Raw genomic sequence first — 19812 nt, 5'->3', positions numbered from 1 at the left:
GGTCTGAAGCGCTGGCTGTTGTTTCCCTGATGTTCATCGTCGACTTACAGCGCCGCATTGCGGACGAGGACGAAAACAGCACGGACGATGAATATTGAATTAGGGACTACATACCACTACAGAATCGTTACGAATGCGATGGTCAAAGAGATTGTACAGTACAGGTCGCATGACCAGGATGATGAAGAAGAAGGTGATGCTCACACCTCCTCGTCGGAATCAATCGTATCCACACCTTTCTTGTCGAGACCCTTCGTCGTTCCTTTCCTGGACTTTCCTCTTCCACTTCCTACTCCTCGTCCCGGACTGGAGCGTAGCGCCCTCTTGTTCCTCTCCTCTGCTGAAAGGTGCCTGAGCCCGTTAAGCTTGGCCAAGTTTGCAGCAAAGTTGGTCTTGTAATTGTCCACGTCGAGAAACTTCTTGACGAGCTTCTGCCAGTTGCGTCGCATCGTCTTTGGACTGAAGCGCCACTGGTCTGTCTGGAGATCGCGGAGTACGATCATGGTGATGTCGTCATTTTCGACGGCTTCCGTCTGCTCGCTCATCCGCTGCAAGAGCATGAAATCGTCCGACTCGTTCCACAGGCCTTTATCCAGCATCACGCACCACTTCTGGTAGATTTGGTTGGCGTTACGTTCGCCGCCTAGCCGCGCACTGACAGTGGTCCATGGAATCGACTCGCGCTTCTCAATGTCGATTGACAGCTCTCGGCAGACTTCTTCAATCACGTTGCGCAGCTTCTCCATCTCGGCTTCCGTCCAGGTGCCTTTGTTCTTTACAACGGCACTATCGGGCCTCGTCGTCTTTAGAGTTAGCTGATCCCTCCATCGAACTCGGCAGTCATCTCTCCGGCGGCCGACAACTTTGGCCACGGCTACCCAGTCTTGGCCGTGCGATGCCACCGCCTGTTGTAAAGCTTCGGTTTGCTCCTGGGTCCAGGGACCAGCGTGGGCAAGTGGGTGGTAGATCGTCTGAAGGTGCTTGCGAACGTGCCGATTGGACCTGCCTGGCACGCTGCGAGTTGCAGCCCTGAACAAGGAGCCAAATAGCTCGCTCTTGGTGGCCTCGGCGTTAAACATGAGATCAATGGTCTGATCGCGGTTAAGACCGTGTTCTTCTCCGAACTCGAGCAGTGCGTTCTCGATGTGCTCGTCCTCCGTCTTGCTGAAAGCGCCAAGCTTGTACTCCAGGCCGATACCCTCGGCGAGCCATCGGAGTTGGTGGGGCTGGTAGAGCTTTTCAACGAGAATGTCTTCATGACGGAGTCCGTAAGCGTCGGCGATCGTCGCTTCTTTCGAATGCAGGGCATTCGTTTCATTTCGAGGTCCACGCCTGGTCGTCTTTCGGCCAACTGAGGAGCCGGACGGGTTGCTTTGAGCGATCTGCGTCAGGGCTGCGAGGGATGGGACTACACTTTTCCGGCTTCGTCCTTTACTGGATATCGGTTCCTCCTCGGTCTCATTGATCTCATGCTCTTCCAGAGTGGGATCGGTGTTGCTTGTGGTCTGACCGAGGACAATTTGCGCCGGAGCCGCTTCGCCGTGTCCCTCATCGGCCGCTCTCTTCTTCCTCCCCCTCTTTCGGCTCGAATTCTCGGCATTCTGCCAAGAGTCTATGCCATCCACATCCTCAGGCTCCGCCGCACGTTTCTTGCCCTTGTCAATTCCCTGGTGGCTGGACACCGACAACTTCTGGGGGCTTGCCCCGGCATTGACAGCAGTCACCGCAGCTGATGAAGCACCTTCTTGAGAGGCATGATCGCTGCCCACTTCGACTTGGCTACCCTTTTTAGACTTCCGCTTCTCCTTCGGCTTTGATGGCGAGGTCGAGAGAGGCTCAGCTTGGCGTGTGGTGCTACGTTCTGGAGCATGACTAAACGATCGGACCGTCTCGCTCTGTGGGTGTGATAGTTCGTCTTCTGCAAGCTCGTCATCCTCGATAGCGGGATCCTGCTGAGACGAAAGATGAGCCTGACCCAGGCCGTTGCTTCGGTATAGACTGCCATCTTCGGCATGATTGATCTTGGGCTTTTTCTTCTTCTTTTTCGGGGATTCGCGCGAGGTCTGGCTCGGACCAGGAATAGAGCTCGGCCCCTGCTCTACAGCTTGGGCTCCTTGCGTCGTCGCCCCTGATCGCTGAGAATCCGCATCACCACTCGCCTGCGCTGCTGTGAGTGGTTCATAAACGGATGCTGAGTCGGCCTGGGCCGCCATCTCTCGCTCTTGTCGCTTCTGCTCTTTGCGTCGCTTCTTCTCCAGCCGCTTCTGCCTCTTCTCCTCGACCCCATCATCATCGCGTGCTTGCCCGAACGCGGATGGAATGGCCGAGCGACTACTCTCAGGGCTGTTGTCTTGCACAGCTTCATTGCCTGCATTATCCCAAACGATGTGCCGGGCACCGCGATCGCTATCGCGGTCCGTCGTGAAGCTGAGCTCTCCATCCTGCTTGTTTTTGTCCTTCCTTTTCTTCTTTTTCTTGCTCGGCTCAGCGTCGTTCGTGCTCTTCTCCATAGCCATCCCCACAGTAAGACCAGATGCCATTGATTCCAGGCTCCCCTTCTTTCGCATCTTTTGCGTTGTTGCCGCCTGCGCCTCCATCACGCTCTCCTAAATCAGTGCTTCGAAAAGGGTGGGGGAGGAGACCAACTTCAAGAACGCTAAGATCAAGACCAAAAAATCGATAAAAAAAATAAGGGCGCCCAGGCTAGAATCTAAGAGCCACGTGGTTCATGTCAACTAGCGAGATCCGGGCGCGTCGACAAGGCTGCGCTATCACTGGAATTCGGCCGTTGCATCGACGTTAACCTGCCCATCCGTCTCGCCATTTCTTGGCTTCATCACAGCGGGCCCCAGTTGTCCTGCCCGCGCGAGAACCAAGAGAGGGCTCTGTTACAGCGAGTTGTCATTGCGCTCTCATTTGGCTCTGGCTCCGACAATCTCTACCGACACGTCGAGCAGAGCAGCTTGCAATCCTTGCTTGCGCTCCGACCGCCTCTCGGAGTTGGCCGAACCGCGCCTTTGGCGAATCTCGGGCACTGCAGTCGTCGCTACGACCTGTCACAGGGGACAAGCAGGTGGCGGTTGGTGGTGTGGCGGTGGAGGAGAGGGCTCAGTCAGTCAGTAGGGGCGGTTCCTGGTCTCGTTTAAGGGAACGACACAGTCACGCGCAAGAACCACAAGCAGCAGGGTGGCCTCTCTCTCTCTCTATCTTGACCCAGCGTTATACCCTGCGAGCTGTTCGGCAGCTGAAAATTTCGGCGTCAGCCCTCTTTGCGCCCTCTACACTCTATTTTGCTGCTCAAGCTAGTCGCAAACCTTTACCATTGCCTCTTCTCCTCACACGATGGACTCGCGAAGCAATGCGGGCGAAGCGGCGGGCGGCGACACAGGAGCAAGAAGCACAGCGCCTCCGCCGGCGTCGTCATCCTCGGCGCCTTTCGCGTCCGGCTTCCAACAGCCCGGAGGCAGTGGGCTCGTCGAGGAAAGCAACGCATTGGTCAGCTCCCAGGACGCAGACATGACCAGCCGAGGTCCTTCGCCGTCCTACAGACCGTCGCCGTCGCCATCAAATACATCGCATTCCGATGACCAGGACCAGGAGGACGACGATGATGTGGACGATGATGACGATGACGACGACGTCTTCACCGACCTGGCCTCGTCCTCGCTCAACATGGGTGACCGACGAAACACGCTCAAGGCGCGCGGCTCGGCCGCCCTGCCGGCCTCTTCGAGCGGCGCCAACTCGAGCCAGTCGTGGCAGGTGACGCCGGCCAATGCGACAAAGGCGTCGGCAGCCACGCTGCCCCACGAGATTCTCCTGCACATCTTCAAATACGTCGCCCACAGCCCGCCGGATCTGAAGCGCTGCCTCAACGTATGCAAGGCGTGGTGCCTCTGTGGCGTCGAGCTGCTCTGGCACCGGCCCGCCTTTCCCAAGCTCTCGTCGCTCTTCAAGCTGATCCACATCATCCGGAGGCCCGACCAGACGTTTCCCTATGCCACCTTCATCCGGCGGCTCAACCTGGCCCAGCTGTCGGGTGAGCTCGAGGACTCGCTGTTCAAAAACATGGCTGCATGCACCCGTCTCGAGCGCCTCACCCTCGCCGGCTGCTCGCGTCTCTCCGACGAGGCCATCACTGCCGTGCTGTCCAACACCAAGCATCTCGTCGCGGCCGACCTGTCGGATGTCCCCAACCTCACCGACAAGTCCATCTACACCATTGCCGAAAACTGCCAGCGACTGCAGGGCATCAACCTCTCGAGCTGCCGCCAGCTGACGTCGACGAGCGTCGCTACGCTGGCCAGAAACTCGAAGCTGCTTCGGAGGGTGAAGCTGTGCAACTGCGAGAATGTCGGCGACGAGGCCCTCCAGGCCCTGGCCGAGTCGTGTCCCGTGCTTCTCGAGGTGGACCTGGTCGGATGCCCCCTCATCACCGACGCCTCTGTGCGCGAGATCTGGAAGCATTCGCACCATCTCCGCGAGCTTCGCCTCGCCCAGTGCGGCAAGCTCACCGACTTGGCCTTTCCTGCGCCCGCCAGCAGCTTTGCAGGCTCGACGCCCGCCTTGGGGGGTGGTGGTGCTGGTGGTGGTGCTGGTGGTGGCGCTAGTGGAGGAGGACCCAGCCTGGGGATGCCCCATCCCCACCATCTGGCCTACGGTGCCAGCGATTCTGCTCCGACGAGCCGGAGAGCGTCACCCATGGGTCGCTACGACGGCCACGGCAACCCGGGCCTGGTCACATCGCACTCCTCCGACGATACCAACAGCTACCCGCGCAACGTCACCATGCCCAACAGCAGCCCGCCGATGCACACCCACCTGCGGCCCTCGCGTATGTTTGACCACCTTCGTATTCTCGATCTCACAAACTGCAGCACCATCTCCGATGCCGCCATCGAGGGCATCGTCTCCAATGTTCCCCGAATTCGCAACCTGATCCTGGCCAAGTGCACTCGCCTGACAAACGAGAGTGCCTACAGCATCGCCCGGCTCGGCAAGAATCTGCATTACCTCCATTTGGGTCATGTCAGCAAGTGAGTTGACTGCACGCCGTCCTCTTGTGTTTGCCGCCTGTCCGTTGCTGATCAAACCTCTTTCTTTCCCCTCTCCAGCCTCACGGACCGTGCAGTATGCCACTTGGCGCGCTCCTGCACACGCCTCCGGTACATCGATCTCGCCTGCTGCCCGCAACTGACGGACTTGAGCGTCATGGAGCTGGCGTCAAATCTGCCCAAATTAAGGAGAATTGGACTCGTGAGGGTCATGAACCTCACCGACCAGGCCATTTACAGCCTCGTTGAGCGGTACACATGCCTCGAGCGCATCCACCTCTCCTACTGCGAAAACGTGTCGGTGCCCGCGATCTTTTGGCTTCTTCAGCGCCTGCCCCGGCTCACCCACCTCAGCCTCACGGGCGTGCCCGCCTTCCGCAGGCCGGAGCTGCAGAGCATGTGCCGGCCTCCTCCCAAGGAATTTAATGCACACCAGCGCCAGGCCTTTTGCGTCTACAGCGGCAAGGGCGTCAGCGAGCTCCGACGGTTCCTCCAGCGCGCTTACAGCGACGGGAGCAGCCCTCACCAGTTTGGCGAGCTGACGCCGGACATCCAGCGCGCGTGGGCCGACATGGCCTACCACCAGGAGAGGCACAATGCCTCGAGACGCGCGGCGCTGGTGGCGAGGAACGGCGGTATGAGCAGGCAGCATCCGCAGCGGGATGCGTCCAACGACGCCGCTTCCGCCGCGGATCTTGCCCGGCTGATGAGAGAGGGCCACGCGGGGGAAGAGTATTCAAGTGGTGGTGGTGGTGCGACCGCTCCGTCAGGGGCAGGGGCAGGGGCAGGGGCAGGGGCAGGGGCAGGAGCAGGACCAGGGGCGAACCGAGACATGGTGTACGACAGCTGGTTCAGGCGGCTGCAGCAGGCCTCTCTCTTTGCTGCGTCGGCGGAAAGGACAGGCGCAGGACAGGACGAGGCGGTGGCGACCGCGGCCGATGTCCAGCGATTCCTTCAGGAGCAGATGCAAATACAACGAGAGGCAGCAGCGGCCGCGGCAGCCGCTGCTCAGCCGGGGGGAGGAGGAGGCAGCGGCGGAGGAGGAGATGGCAGGGGACCAGTGGGAGCAGAAGCAGCAGAGGCAAGAGGAGCAGGGGTAGGAACAGGAGAACAGCAGCACCATGTCATGCCAGGGTCGTTTAGATTTGGATCGTCGTCTTCTTCGTCTTCTTCGATGCCTCCTCCCGCAGCAGCAGGAGGTGCCGGAAGATCAAGCGGGGCCAAAGGGCCCGGGGAACAAGGCACTTCGTCGGCCTCGGCTTCGGCTTCTACCTCAGGCCTGTCTGGAGCATTCACAGGAGCGTCACAGCCAAGTCGGCCAGCAAACGTCGACACATTTGCCGCCAATAGCAATATGGCCTCGACGGCGGCATCAACGGGCACGGGGGCCAATGGGGGATTCCAACAAGGCCGAGAAGAAGCAACAGCCTCCACCACCAACGGAAGACTGGCCGCGCTGGCGACGCCTCCCGCGGATAGTGCCACGACCAGAATGTCGTTCATGACGCCCAACGCCCGCAGTGGCAGTGGCAGTGGAGCAGGTGGTGGTGGGACAAGCGGTGGCGCTGGTCCCTCGTCGTCATCGTCAGCAGGTGCCCAGTTCTTCTCATTCGGACGAGCACCCGGCGATGGCGGTGGACCTCACTAGACTGACACAGCCTGCCTCGTCGTCCTTCCGCCTCCGATGTCCTCCTTGCCTTCCCAGTCTTTACTCGCGGATCTGCTTCTCGCCATCTCTCTATCAAGCAAACCCCTTCCCGCAACCCCAAACCCACATCTGTCTCCATGGCATCTTCACACACACACACTTTTCCACTCTTCCGGCTCTCTCCCTTTGTTGTCATCTCTCCATCTCATCTGGTGTGCTTCAAGCCTCTTTTCTGTGTCTCACGTCCATCCAAGTAGCAGTAGTAGTAGTAGTCGTCAAGCTCCACTTTCCGGTAAAACATTCCCATCGTTCAAGCGTCTTCCTTTTATCCAAGGCCAAGTCAGGCCGTGTGTCTGTTTCTTGCGTGAGCTAGCTAGCTCTTTCTAGATGGTGTTGATGGTTGTAAGTCTATCTATCGGCTGGCCTTTCTATCTATCTACTGTCGTCTATCGTAAAGTATACGGTACGAATGCTACTACTGTACAAATATAATGATGGAGCTTCGTCTATTCAATCTAGCCTGCTGCGCTCCAACGGATCTCGTACCGCCTGAACTTGGTCGGCGTGCCGCTCAGCCTCCTCGCGAAGCCAATGTCGGGCGACATTGATGCTGACTGTCCGCCGCGTCGGTGTTCGTGAACGTTGCGGTGGGACTGCCGACGGGACAGCAGCTTCGGCGGGCCAAAGTCGTCGAAGCCGTCGATCTCGTCTTCCTGCGCGATGCACAGCGTCTCTTCTAGTCGTTGGGACGAAGAGGAGGAGCGCGGGAATATACGGTAGAGGTCGTCGAATTCTTGCAGGTGCGTTGGACGGTAGGCTGAGAGGAGATGGAGGGCGCCAGCGATGCTGCTGTTGGGCCCAGAGGCATGGCGCGACTGTCGGGCGAGGTGTTTCGTGGCCAGGGAGTGGATCCACGTTGTGTGGAGAGACTCGTATGTGCAGTCTGTCCCCTCCAGAGTCAGTGGCGTACAGAGCTTTCTTTGTTAAGGGGAGAGAAGGGGGGGGAGGACTCACCGGCAGCGACGATGAGATCGAATTCGAGACCGGAAATGTCCGTCGCCTTGCCGTCATGCACGTCCTTCCAGTCGACGCGCTTCACCAGCACCTTGACTCTCGCTGCTGCTGCTGCTTCCTCCTCGTCATCGTCAGCGCAAGCACCTCTCTCGGTGAGGGTCCAGCCATTGGCGCAGACGTTGCGTTTCAGATTCGATAGCACGTCGGTATGAAAGTCGGTCAGGAACACCTCTACCCTTGCGTGACCTCCCATTCTGCGCGCCAGATCCGCCAGGGCCAGGCCGACCAAGCCGGTGCCTGCTCCAAGCTCGAGCACCTTGATGACCCGACCACCTTCCCTTGCGCTTGCGCTCGCCAGTAGCGCCTCGAAACGCGGCAGGAGGTGACGCACGAGCAGCGGAGCCGAGCCCCAGGTCCGATTGCCCAGCGCGTCCTCCTTGAGCGTCGACTCCGTCGTGCATACACGCACCACCACGCCCCTTCCTTCTTTTCTTCCAACCTCGTCCTCGGAGCGGGATGATCCGAGGGGGAAATGGTAGATGCGACGGAGAGTGCCCGAGGCGGACTTGCCCGCGAGAAAGCCAAGGAGCTGGCTGGCTCGCGAGAGGACGGCCTCCCGCGCCTCCTGTTCGTCTGCCTCGTGCTCCAGCGTCCAGAGCGAGACGAGACCAAGGAGCCAGTCTTTGGCGTACCGGAGCTCAAAGGCGTCTTCCTCTTCCTCCTCGTCCTCCTCCTCGTCGTCTTCACCCTCGTCTATCTCGTCCTCTATTGCGAACGGAGCAGTAGGAGGGTCGACCCAGTAGTGCTCAGCGGACAGATGCAGGCCCAGGGCCCTCGAGAGCGCCTCGAGGCCGGCCTGGATCGACGAGAGCGAGGGCTGGGAGCCGCTTCGACGAGACAGGCGCGGAAGGTCCCGCGTGGGGAGGAAGCCCTCCTCCGCTTCCCCTTGGTCCTCGGCACTCTCAACGAGATGTGCTCGGGTCATCTCATCGGGAGGTTTGAGGCGGGGCGAGGCGAAGCGAGGCGAGCCGCAGAGGGCGCAAGGCAACGTGACGGTGAGAACACGGAAATTTAGCAGAAGAGAGCGAGGGAAAAAAAAAAAATTAAACTTTTGTCTCGCACGAGAATCGCACCTGTCGCTGCGAGTGGCATATGAAAGAGCGAGATCGTGCGTGACATTATCGAAAGAAAGCTAAAAGTAAGGCTACAGAGAAGAGGTAAGGGAACCAGGAGAATGGATGCTAGGAATGAGGCGGGGAAGGAGGCCTCGAATGCTGGAGGGGCACCCAGTCCTCGTCGCTGTCTAGGACGCTGTCGGTCGAGCCACGCGGGCTGAGCGCCACCTCTCCGTAGCTCGATGCTGGGCCGGAGATGGTGCCCGCGCTGATGCCGGCCTCGGTCCAGTTGCTGACGCTCTCCGGTGGGCTGACGAGGAGGGGTGGCTCGTGCTGTGGGCCGCCGAACAAGGGCGCAGGGGCAAAAGGGTGGACGTCGGTCTCGACTGCGACCTCGTCACGGTCCATTGCCGAGATGAGGTCGAGCCCTCGGCCATTTGCGGACTCCGCAGTGTCTATCTCGAGTGCGTGTTCAGACTCTAGGTGATTGTGGCTCTCCACGAATTCTTGGTCCGAGTCCAAGGACATGAGCGTGACGGAAGCCACCGAAGGAGAAGCCTCGCCGACGTGGTGATGCGGCGACTCGACTTCAGGCGCATTCTCCAGTGCAGAAGGGGTCTGTTTTATGTTTTTGCATCAGAATGAGGGCTGCACGAGATGAAGGGAGGGGGCATGCGAGAAGGTCAACTCACCAGGACATTGCTTCCACTTGTTGCATCGACCAATGGACCGGGCGGCTTTGTCTTTCGCTTTCGAATCACGTACGCTGTCCCGTCGGCGTTCCTGGCCTCCTTGATTGCCTCGGTGTAGTTGCTGTACAGACTCCCGTCGTTTGCTTGCGCTTCGTGCTCCATCTCATGCATCATTCGCTGCTTCTGCAGCGTGCTCTCGCGCTGGTGCATCTCGAATTCGTCCATTTCTCTCCTCAGCATTTCTTCCTCTTCCTGCTCCTCCCTTGCGTCGTTGCCTTGCCATGCACCCCCATCTCGATGCCTTCGCATATCACGATCCCGCCCTCCAGCAATGTCGTGCAAGCCATCCTGGATATCACGCTTGAATGCCTCCCACTCGCCCTTGAGACCCTCACCAACCCCCTCGGGCCAGTTCTCCTGGCGCCATGGCTTGAAGACGCCCAGCTCGAATGCGACGACGGCGGCCACAGAGGCAGATACGGCCGCTGCCACGACGGCGGCGTGTGGCATTTCGTGGTCTTCTGATGTGGGTTGCGCGGTGGCGTTTTTGGGTTCTCAAGCTGTCGAGCAGGTGGCGTGCATTAGTTTGTCCCTTGGATCTCTAGATAAGAAAAAAGGAAGGCGGGAATCGCCAGCTGCGATCTATGATTGGATAGAAAGCCTTGATTGCCCAGGCCGCACTGGTGACACGATGATGAAGGGCTGAGGGGTGGTCGGCGGATGAATGGATAGGGGAGTAGTGCCTGCCTACAGGGTTCTATTTCAAGAGCATCAGCAGGCTCCGACTAGGGGCACGTGGAGGACGAGGAGGCCCGTGCGACTCAGCCCCAGCCTGAGCAGCAACCCCGACGCGCCCTCATGGTTCTCTCTCTAACCCCCGTACCGTCAACTAGAGAAGAGCAGCAACGAAGACTACGACAGCACGACGATGGCACTCAATTGGGCCATGCTGACAGAGGACGGCCGTCGGCCCGTACCTCTACCCCACGAAAAGGTCTTCTTCTCTGTCGAGAAGTGCAGCCTCGCGCTCGAGTTCAAGAATCAGTCGCTAAAGTGGTCCGCCACTGGATCAGCCTTTGTGACCAATGAGCGGGTATGCATTGTGTATGCCCATTGTTCTTTGTGGTCGATTAGCTCACTGTAGAGCTCCTCTTATCAGATCATATTTGTGCGCCAGCCGCCCCTCCCAACTCCAGCCTCAGCCGACAACACTCAGCTCTCGACGCTCTCGGTACCCCTTCCGAACTTTCTCGACACACGCTACCTGATTCCCATCTTTGCAGCCCCGGTGTACGAAGCGACGATCATACCCACGCCCGACGGTGGCCTCCCGCAACCTTCTCGGTCTTCAGGCATGCCGACGACGGGCTTACTCAAGCTCTGGTTCACTGAAGGGGGCGGTATGCAGTTCAGAGACGCCATCGAGGAGGTAAAGAGTCGGCGCGAGGAAGGCGCGAGGCAGTTTGAGGCCCTGCGTGAGTGATTTTCTTCGCTGGCGGAAGCTGCGGACTGTCTCCGGATTGACTCACTCCTTCCTTGATTATACAGCCACGTACGAGCCACCAGAAGAGGGCAGCTCAACGGAGCAGCAGCAGGGTGCCTCCCCAGCGCCACGGCTAGCTCCAGCTAGAGCGCCAGTGCGGCGCGACTCGCAGCAGCCAGATGCAGAGGATATGGCAGCCGCCAGCGTTGCCCGAGACCACGAGGAGCGGGAGCGGGATGCGATTCCTGGACAGGATCCCCCCGTCGCACACGCGACATCATCATCTCCGACAGCGGAGAACCACGGCCAACGGCATGAGGAGCTCCCGCCAGCGTACGAGGCTTAACGTTTGCACAAGGCGCAGTAATTATTATCAAGAGTGTCATTAATACAATTGAAAAGCGTCCGTAAGGGCAAGAGAGATGACCATCCGGGAAAAAGCTATGATAAGCATTATTGAGAGGAAGCATGCGCAGCCTCTTGGGCACGCACGACGTCGTCTCGCGAGATGTTTGCCTTTTGGCACATTTGGAAAAAGTAGCCTTGCTGGTCAAAGAGCCGCGTCGGCGTGTCGTACTCTTCGAGCCTGCCCTGCTCAAAGACAGCGATGCGGTCGTAAGCAATCACGGTCCTGAGGCGGTGGGCGATGGTGATGAGTGTCTTTTTGGCAAACTCGGTGCGGATCGTCTGCTGGATCAGCGCGTCTGTCTGCACATCGACGGATGCTGTGGCCTCGTCGAGGAGAATGATCTGCGAGTCCTTTACCAGCGCGCGCGCGAGCGAGACGAGGGAACGCTGGCCCAGCGAGAGGTTATTCCCTTCTTCCTCCAGAGGGGTATCGAGGGTGATCTGCTGCTGCTGGTGCTTCTCTCCCTCGACATGGACCGCAGTCTGGTGCTCCAGGTCAGAGTCCTGGCCGACGAGGTAGGAACGCTTGAGGGCATCCCATAGCCTCGCATCGTCATACTGGCCAAATGGATCGAGGTTGCTCCGAATTGTCCCCGAGAAGAGCACAGGGTCCTGTGGCAGGTATCCGATCCTCGTCCTCAGATCCGTCAGCCCAACCTCTCGAATGTCGATGCCGTCGATGCGGATCTTGCCCTCCTCCAGCTCAATGAGCCGCAAAAGACAGGTGAGCAGTGACGACTTTCCGGCACCTGTGCGGCCCACCACAGCAGTCTTTTCGCCAGCGCCAATCGACATGTCGATGCCCTTGAGCACAATGGGCAGGCCTGGCCGGTAGCGAAGCTTGACATTCTCAAATTCAATGGCGCCCTGCTTCGGCCAAGCCGGATCGAGATCCATGACTTCTTTGGGCGTGTCCTGCCGCGCCTCCTGCTGCAGCTCCGTGGCGTAGTACTGAATCCGCTCTGCGCTGTTCATGTCGTTTTCCACCTCGGCCACCTGACGCGTCGCCCAGGAAAAGGCCTGGCTGACGGTGAGCATAAATGACAGGGCGAGACCAACCTCACTGGGCGTGATGGTGTTTGCGCCCACCGAAGCGAGAATGGCCGTGATGAAGACGAGAATCGCTCCAAGGAAGTCGAGACGTACACCGAGGAAGCGCTGGTTGCAGATGCTGAAAAAGTAAGCACGGTTCTCGATGTCGACGTGGCGGAGGTGATCCTGGAGGAAACGGCCCGATTCGCCATAGGCTCGAACCGTGGCCAGTCCGACAAGCGTCTCAGAAAAGTGCGAGTAGAGTGCTGAGCGAAGAACGGCGTCGAGACGCTTGACCTCTCGCGCGCCACGGCGGTACACGATGGATCCGAGAACGTAGAAAATCATCACGCCGGCAACAGCAGCGATGAAGTAGTGCGTGAGGACCGTAATGAGGATGATTGCGCCAACTACGCTACCCAATGTTGACGTCGCCATCCTTGCGCTGTCGGGTAGAAGATTGTCGAGCGTATCAATGTCCTGCGGAGAGACGGAAACACATTAGCTTTCATACGGGAATTGGCTTTGCTCTTCAGGAACGTACCTTTGTCATACGGTTCATGATTCTTCCTTTTGGCTGCACGTCAAAGAAGGTGTTCAACGGCGCATACAGGATCCTTTTGATGGCGTCTGCGTGCAGGTTGCGTGCCGCATAGTAGGTGAAGATGCCCACCGAGGCACCCATGAGGAACGTAGCAATGGCCTGTGCGATACCCAGTGCGGCGTAGATACCCATGTAGAAGCCTGCGCTTTGCTCAAATTGATCCTGCTGCCACCAGACGAGCCAGTAAGAATTGATGACGGTAGCGCCCTGCATGAGGGCAATGGCGAACAGCAGCGCAGGCACCAGAATCCAGCCGTGTCCAGCTTTGAGATAGCCAGCCCACACGTTGCCTCCCACCGAGCCTGTGTTCCTCTCCTCCATGGCCAGCAGTGCCTTCTTTCCCGAGACGTCTGTCATCCTCGATCGCGCGATCCTCTTCTTTCGGCCGCCTTGAGCGGCATCTTCGATCGCCTCGTCCTCGTTTTCGTCTCGCTTCTCCTTTTCCTCCTCCTGCTCACCACCGAACTCTTCAACCAGCCGGCTGAAAGGCCCGTTGGCCTTCTCGAGGTCGGTATAGGTGCCCATCTCGACAATTTCACCGTCCTGCATGGTCATGATGCGGTCGACGTGAGGCAAGACATGAATCGCATGCGTGACCAGGAGGACAGTCTTTCCCTGTTGCTTGAGTCCGAGAATTGCATTGTTGAAGAGCGCCTTGCCAACGTGAGGGTCGACTGCGCTCAATGGGTCGTCGAGCAGGTATGTGTCTGCGTCGAAGTAAAGGGCCCTGGCGAGCGTGACGCGAGCCTTTTGTCCGCCGGACAGCGTCGTTCCCTTTTCGCCGATTTCGGTCTCGTCACCCTGAGGCAAAATGAGAAGGTCTGACTCAAGCTCGGCACGGTGGATGACCTCCCAGTAGCGCTCCTCGTCAAATGGCCGACCGAAAAGGATGTTCTCACGCACAGTCGCGGCCTGAATCCACGGTGATTGGGGGCAATAGGCAATCTTGCCGGCGCCACCGCCCCAGATAAGCCTGCCCGACGTCATCTTGACTTCGCCAACGAGGGCCTCAAACACGGTAGATTTGCCCGAGCCGACGGGTCCGACAATGGCGACGAGCTCGCCGGGCGTGATGTGCATGTTGAGATTTTCCAGGTGGAACGGCTTCTCGACATGCGCCGTCTCTGCCTCGTCGCTTTTGGCCGCGGCGTCGGTAATCTGTGGTCCCACTTGGTTGAGTCCGGCAACAGCCTCGCTCTTGTCGCCGCCGGAAATCACGTCTGCGGCCTGCTCCGCCTGCTGCTCATTCGGCTGCGCGTCGCGGTCCGTCGTCGATTTGTTCACAGGCGTCTGATGTCCACTGCCCATGCCAGCCCACGACTTTCTCAATCGGTCCGCCTTCTTCGTAGGCGTCGCAGTGCCCGAGCCTGCGGCGTGGTCCTTGGCCAGCTTCTTGTTCTTCTTCTTGTCGGCCGCCAGCTGCTTCTTCGACTTTGGAGCATCATCCTGCTTCTTGACCTCGTCGTACTCGAAGGTGGCATTCCGCAACTCCAGGCTGAACTTGGCCTCCGGATCCCTCTCCGACTGATCGGCGAGCTGCTCGGAGCTAAAGACAGCATTGAGTCGCAGCGAGGCGTTGTAGCCATCCGTCAGCGCACTGAAGGACAGCGGGAGGAACATGAGTGGCAAGCGAAGAAGCTGGAACAGCGTCAGGGCAGTGAAGATCCTTGCCGGGTTGAGGCCGTTCCCGATGGCGTTGTACACGATGAAGGAGACGACGGCGCAGATGACGGGCAGCGAAAAGGCGATTGCGTTGTTGAGAGAGCGAACAATGATAAGCTTCCGGATGCCCAGAAGCTCCTTCCTCCGGAGAAAGGCAAGCCTCTCGAGGAACTTGGACTCCTGCGCAAACGATTTGACGACACGGATCGACGAAAGGAGCTCGTTGATGAGCTTGCTCCGCTTGTCTGTCCAAACCATCGAGGCACGCCTGGCACCAAACATGCTCTTCATTGTCACACCCTGAATAGGCACGAACATGAGCAGCACAGCGACACCGACGAGAGCAGACTCCTGGATCTGGCCAATGAGCAGGCCGACGCAGAGAAGAAAGGCAATGGGGCTGATGAAGGCAAGCACACCCCACTGTGCTGCAAAGTCGATTCGGCTGCAGTCCGTCGAGGCGTGGTTGAGCAGCTTTCCAGGGCTTCGGTCCTTGCCAGGCAGATTCATGCTGCGCGTAAAGAGGGCCGAGATGAGTGTGGCGCGAGCGTGGACACCGACGGACATGGAACGGAAGAAGAACTGGTGCTGGCCAATGCTCATGATGACCTGTAGGATCAAGAGGGCAATCGAATAGCCCACGCCTTCACCCGTGCTGGGCTGGTTGGGATACTGCTCCGGGAGCTTGCGGTGGAGATAGGTGGCCTGACCAAAGTTGATGATGGCATGGACGAGGAGGGGCGATGTCATCTGCGCAACATCACCGGTAATCTTGAAGAGAGAGCCAATGAATAGCTCCTTGCGGAACATCTCGATGAGAGCAGAGTAGATCTGCGGCTCCTTGTGGCCGCTCAGCTTTCGCAGCCTTGCTGCCTTTTGCGTCGCCGCTTTTGCCGCTGCGTCTTGCACACCATCGCCCGACGTCGCTGCCCCAGCGCGCTTTGGCAAAGCCACCGGTGGCGCTCGCCAGATCTTTTCTCGCTCCTCAATCGAGAGCTTCTGGTTGGACCGTGCTGTGACTTGGAGCCAAGCATTGTTGAGGCCCCACTTGAACCGCATCCCAGCTGTGACGGGCGTTTTCCCATCAACAAGCGCTTTGTTCCACGCCTTTGCATCTTGGACGCGTTTGTCCCAGAGCCTCAGCAGTTCCTCGCTCTGTACCTTGGCCGAGTGTCTCTCGCCAAGCTTGTAGAGGTCTGTCGCTTCGAGGGCGCGCTGGTAACCCAGTACCATGATCGGCTGCGCCCATTGGTAAGTGATGATGGAGAGCCAGTTGGCGTTCTCGAGTGGGATGAGTTTGGCATCGTCGAGCGACAACGGTGGCGGAGCAGGAAGCTCCTTAGGTCGCCATAGCTGATAGAAGCGCTGCCGCTTCTTGACGTGCACAAAGCCCCGGTCGCCGGGATTATACTTGTAAAGCTCTTGCGCTTCAACGTCATCCTCGCCGTCAGAGTCCTTCTTTTCCGACAGCTTCTCATCGTCCGACGAAAGCTTGGTCTGTAATGTCCTCTGTTGGTCCTTTTCGTACGTCTCTTGTCGTTCGTCGGCCGTCGATGCTGTGGAGGAAGCAGACGCCGTCATGTTTGGCGACGCCACACTCTTCGCTCTTCGCTCTTGGCCTTTTTGGTTTCCCGGTTGCTTTCCTGGCCTCTTTCGACTATCGTCAATCTTTCCGTATGGCTCGCTCACTAAAGGCAGGTGGTGGCAACAAGATGAGGTCGTCGACAATGTCAGCAGGGCGGGACGTAAACTTCACATCATCCTCCGATCGAATGACCCAGGTTGCTTACTTATACGCACCCTCCGAACAACGGACGCGCACTTTGGGCCTCGCTGAGTCGGCACGGAACTATTTCCCCTCAATTTTTCTTGTTTTGTTTTTTCTTATTTCTTGCGCGTCCTTCTCCGGACTTTATCCGCACATCCTCCCTCAGCTTCCCGCAAACTCAGCGCCAGTTCCGCACCAATTCACTACGTCCTCTTTGCAGGTTGGAAACCTTCCTGGGATTGCTGACCGTGCATACGGAGGCTCACGCTTTGGCAAACTAGTCTAGCCCATAAAGCGCGGCATGCGAGCGAAGCTCGCCCCCTGAACTCCCTTGTCATCACCGCCGGCTTCTCTTGCACTCGGATTTAAGATCTCGCACTACAAAAAAACCCAAATTCAAATAAAAACACGGTACTACTACTACTACTCATCCCTTGGAATTTATCGTTGAGCTGTTATTACAACCGCCGCTCAAGTCCTCGGATCTCCGTCTGTGGTTCTCCTCCTCGCCGCCACTTCCGTTGCTGCTGCGGTGATGAAGTTCAGATGGCGAGCGGCAAAGAGACAGCTTCTGTGTTACTTGTTAAGCAAGTGGGCCTGTCTTTCGGTCTTCTTTTCGAAACAGCTTTGACGTTCTCGCAGACCTGGGTGTCGTAGCGAGAGATTTCGACAAGAACAGAGCGGGCAGATAGCGCACAGCACTCTTGTCCGGATATCACACAAGACTGATATGATAGTACCATTTCTCGGTGCAATGACTGTCCACTCAAGGACCCATGTGACACAAGAGACGGGTAGTGGTTGCGTGGTTGCGGGAGCAGCGACTCCCACAGCTTCTCGTGGCGTTCAGCCACGCGAGACGGAGAGGGGTCCAGTAGGCGGGGGCGGGGAAACGTAACAGCTCCCACGGTTCCACATAGTAGGGCACGGGAAACCCTCAGCACCTTGTCGTGTAAAGGGCTTCGACGAGCACTCCGCAAAAGCTGGGGCCGAATATGCCGAGCACCCACCTAACAGGCAGTAGATCAACTAATGAAAAAAGACGGGTGTCTCATCAGTGCGTTGGACCATAGTCCCTTCCCACAAGCTCCCGGGAACTGGGATTCCGCATGCACGATAGACATCGTATCGCAGCGGTGTGGTACAAAACCGAACCAGTGGACTATGGGACCCACTTGAAAATTCAACTATCAGAAAATAAGATGCATGGGGCCCGAATGGTCTTTGCATGATTGCTGAGATCACCGCGGCCGAGTGGCCGAGCAGCATTTAGACAGCCGTTGTCCAAAAGCCATCTACCTCTGATCTGATTCAGCATTGAGCTGAGGTCGAGGCACTCTCCCACGAGGGGAGTTGCCACTTCCGTTCCTGACTCATCAATATTCTGCCTCTATCTATCGGCACAACGATGCAATCTGAGAGAGCTTGAGTCGAGCTACTAGACCGCAAACTAATCGCAAGTGGCTTGGTCTCGACCACTTTGTACTTGACGAAAAGGCACTGGGCAAACGGATATTCCACCTGTCCTGCAGGACTCGATAGGGCCCACACTTTCATCAGTTCAAGTTATCTGCTTCGCTTTCTACCACATGCGACTTTGTCAACGTCTGTGATTGGCCCGAGCTTTTTTATCTTGTCGGCTTCAAAAGTTTAGCTAGGCAGATTGGATCAGAACTAAAATTCTTAGTGGCCAATTTTTGGCCCGAGAACTTCGCATCCATGAGCATAAAAGGACAGTGCCTGACTCCCACACTCTGTCTCCCAATAAGCAATCCTCTTCACCCTCTGCACCACCCTAGAGCCGAACAAGGAACAAGAAGATGTCTGTCGCTGGTATTGTGCTCCTTACCCGCCATGGCGACCGCCAGGGCTTCTACCAGTCCCCGACGACGTACACGGCCAAGTCGACGAACCTGACCGTGCTCGGCTACCAGCAGGAGTACAAGAATGGTCAGGACCTGCGCACCGCCTACTTTGCAGGCGACAACGCCATCCAGGGCATGAGCACCGAGGCAGCTCAGGGCAACCAGCTGCGTGTTATGGCTGACGCAGGCGGTGAGGGAACCGTCATTGTCGATTCAACCAACGCTTTGCTCCAGGGTCTCTACCCTCCCTACAACGACAGTCTGCTTCTTGCCAACGGCACTACAGTCTCGTGGGACCGCGCCCAGCTGGTTGAGGTCGAGACGATCGAGTCGGACCAGTCTGTCTGGCTCGAAGGGTGGACGAACTGCGACGCCTTCCAGACTCGTCTCAACAACTGGTACAACTCCAGCGAGTTCAAGGCACAGGCCAAAATTGCCAACCCGTTCTTCAGCACCCTGACCAACATCGTGGGCACCAACCGGCCCTTGACGCTCGAGAATGCATGGAACCTGTTCGACTTCCTCAACGTCGAGAGTATTCACAACTCGACGCTCGCACCCCTCATCAGTGCCTCAACTCTGGCCCAGGCCCGGTACTGGGCCGATTACCACGAATCCGGCTCCTTTACCGACTCGGACCTGTCCAACGTCGGAAACATTGCCGGCCAGGCCATCCTCCCTCCCCTTCTCTCGGGCATCAACGATATCGCCAACACGACGAACCCCATCAAGTACGTCCACCTCTCGGCCTCGTACAAGCCTTTCCTCGCCCTGGCCAAGCTCCTCGCCCTGCCCGACCCGCTCTCGACCTCCGTCGTCGACTACGCTGCTTCGGCCATCTTTGAAGTCCGCACCGACAACACTGTCCGCTTCCTCTTCCGCAACAGCTCCACCGAGGACAGCTGGACCTCGTACCCCATGCTTGGCCGCCAGGCTAGTAGCGCAAACTCTGTGTCCATCAGCGACTTTGAAAGCGCACTGCAGCCCTACAACCTGCCCACTTTGGCCGACTGGTGCGACAAGTGCTCCACGACGGACGCCCGCGGCTGCAGCGCCCTGGCTCAGCTCAATGGCACCGGTGGTGCTGGCTACGCCAGCATCACGTCGACCACGGGCAGGCACCACGTCAGCCCAGTCGTGGGCGGTGTGATTGGCGCCATGGTTACCCTCGCCCTCGTCGCCGTCGGCTTTGCCATCTTCCTCGCCGTCGGCCCCTTGAGGAACAAGCGCCGCAACGGACGAAGCTCCGGCGGCAGCGACCACGGCTCTTCGGTCGACACGAGGACAAACGGTCACCACCACCTCGAGGAGAAGACATCGGCGCATTGAGCCACCCCTTCGTGTCTATCCCCCTCTTCCGTTTGTGCACCTCGGATCTGTATGTTGATAAGGGGTTTTTTGTATCACCGTTTGTCTGTTACCCTCCTCCTCTTGCAAACCCTTGCTATTTTCTGTTCTCCAGTGTGA

At 58.3% G+C, this 19812-nt stretch overlaps 7 protein-coding genes across 7 annotated transcripts; 3 read left to right on the top strand and 4 right to left on the bottom strand.

Annotated features, from left to right (window-relative positions):
• Positions 1–79: 79 nt before the first annotated feature.
• FA10DRAFT_264936 (hypothetical protein) lies at positions 80–2635 on the bottom strand. Its single transcript, XM_025520850.1, has one exon. It carries the CDS (start codon positions 2595–2597, stop codon positions 201–203), a length of 2397 nt encoding a protein of 798 aa, XP_025381599.1. The 5' UTR covers positions 2598–2635; the 3' UTR covers positions 80–200.
• A 707-nt stretch (positions 2636–3342) lies between these two features.
• FA10DRAFT_283978 (RNI-like protein) lies at positions 3343–6702 on the top strand (the record flags this gene model as incomplete). Its single annotated transcript, XM_025523882.1, has 2 exons — positions 3343–5036; positions 5115–6702. The coding sequence occupies 2 exons, from the start codon at positions 3343–3345 to the stop codon at positions 6700–6702; spliced, it is 3282 nt and encodes a 1093-aa protein (XP_025381598.1).
• Positions 6703–7217: 515 nt separating this feature from the next.
• FA10DRAFT_299678 (hypothetical protein) lies at positions 7218–8771 on the bottom strand (the record flags this gene model as incomplete). Its single annotated transcript, XM_025524750.1, has 2 exons — positions 7717–8771; positions 7218–7645 (listed from the first exon to the last, which is right to left on the bottom strand). Exons 1-2 carry the CDS (start codon positions 8699–8701, stop codon positions 7218–7220), a joined length of 1413 nt encoding a protein of 470 aa, XP_025381597.1. The 5' UTR covers positions 8702–8771.
• Positions 8772–8866: 95 nt separating this feature from the next.
• On the bottom strand, positions 8867–10223 carry FA10DRAFT_299677 (hypothetical protein). Its single transcript, XM_025524749.1, has 2 exons — positions 9524–10223; positions 8867–9449 (listed from the first exon to the last, which is right to left on the bottom strand). The coding sequence occupies exons 1-2, from the start codon at positions 10031–10033 to the stop codon at positions 8958–8960; spliced, it is 1002 nt and encodes a 333-aa protein (XP_025381596.1). The 5' UTR covers positions 10034–10223; the 3' UTR covers positions 8867–8957.
• Positions 10224–10411: 188 nt separating this feature from the next.
• FA10DRAFT_264933 (hypothetical protein) lies at positions 10412–11439 on the top strand. Its single transcript, XM_025520849.1, has 3 exons — positions 10412–10616; positions 10683–10998; positions 11072–11439. The coding sequence occupies exons 1-3, from the start codon at positions 10452–10454 to the stop codon at positions 11350–11352; spliced, it is 762 nt and encodes a 253-aa protein (XP_025381595.1). The 5' UTR covers positions 10412–10451; the 3' UTR covers positions 11353–11439.
• On the bottom strand, positions 11336–16499 carry FA10DRAFT_264932 (hypothetical protein). Its single transcript, XM_025520848.1, has 2 exons — positions 12991–16499; positions 11336–12926 (listed from the first exon to the last, which is right to left on the bottom strand). The coding sequence occupies exons 1-2, from the start codon at positions 16291–16293 to the stop codon at positions 11460–11462; spliced, it is 4770 nt and encodes a 1589-aa protein (XP_025381594.1). The 5' UTR covers positions 16294–16499; the 3' UTR covers positions 11336–11459.
• A 1701-nt stretch (positions 16500–18200) lies between these two features.
• FA10DRAFT_264931 (phosphoglycerate mutase-like protein) lies at positions 18201–19802 on the top strand. The gene has a single exon (XM_025520847.1). It carries the CDS (start codon positions 18301–18303, stop codon positions 19672–19674), a length of 1374 nt encoding a protein of 457 aa, XP_025381593.1. The 5' UTR covers positions 18201–18300; the 3' UTR covers positions 19675–19802.
• Positions 19803–19812: the final 10 nt, after the last annotated feature.

This window comes from Acaromyces ingoldii (genome assembly GCF_003144295.1).
Source record: "Acaromyces ingoldii strain MCA 4198 unplaced genomic scaffold FA10scaffold_1, whole genome shotgun sequence".
NCBI classification, from domain to species: Eukaryota; Fungi; Basidiomycota; class Exobasidiomycetes; order Exobasidiales; family Cryptobasidiaceae; genus Acaromyces; species Acaromyces ingoldii.
This window is presented reverse-complemented; position numbering and strand designations above follow the sequence as displayed.

Bases quoted from the DNA above. Each gene is read 5' to 3' on its own strand.
- FA10DRAFT_264933 (XM_025520849.1), top strand. From the start codon at position 10,452: ATGGCACTCAATTGGGCCATGCTGACAGAGGACGGCCGTCGGCCCGTA. The intron at 10,617-10,682 runs GTATGCATTGTG...TCCTCTTATCAG, and splicing joins CCTTTGTGACCAATGAGCGG to ATCATATTTGTGCGCCAGCC. The intron at 10,999-11,071 runs GTGAGTGATTTT...TTGATTATACAG, and splicing joins GAGGCAGTTTGAGGCCCTGC to CCACGTACGAGCCACCAGAA.
- FA10DRAFT_264936 (XM_025520850.1), bottom strand. From the start codon at position 2,597: ATGGAGGCGCAGGCGGCAACAACGCAAAAGATGCGAAAGAAGGGGAGC.
- FA10DRAFT_299677 (XM_025524749.1), bottom strand. From the start codon at position 10,033: ATGCCACACGCCGCCGTCGTGGCAGCGGCCGTATCTGCCTCTGTGGCC. The intron at 9,450-9,523 runs GTGAGTTGACCT...AACATAAAACAG, and splicing joins CAAGTGGAAGCAATGTCCTG to ACCCCTTCTGCACTGGAGAA.
- FA10DRAFT_264931 (XM_025520847.1), top strand. From the start codon at position 18,301: ATGTCTGTCGCTGGTATTGTGCTCCTTACCCGCCATGGCGACCGCCAG.
- FA10DRAFT_264932 (XM_025520848.1), bottom strand. From the start codon at position 16,293: ATGACGGCGTCTGCTTCCTCCACAGCATCGACGGCCGACGAACGACAA. The intron at 12,927-12,990 runs GTACGTTCCTGA...GTCTCTCCGCAG, and splicing joins TCATGAACCGTATGACAAAG to GACATTGATACGCTCGACAA.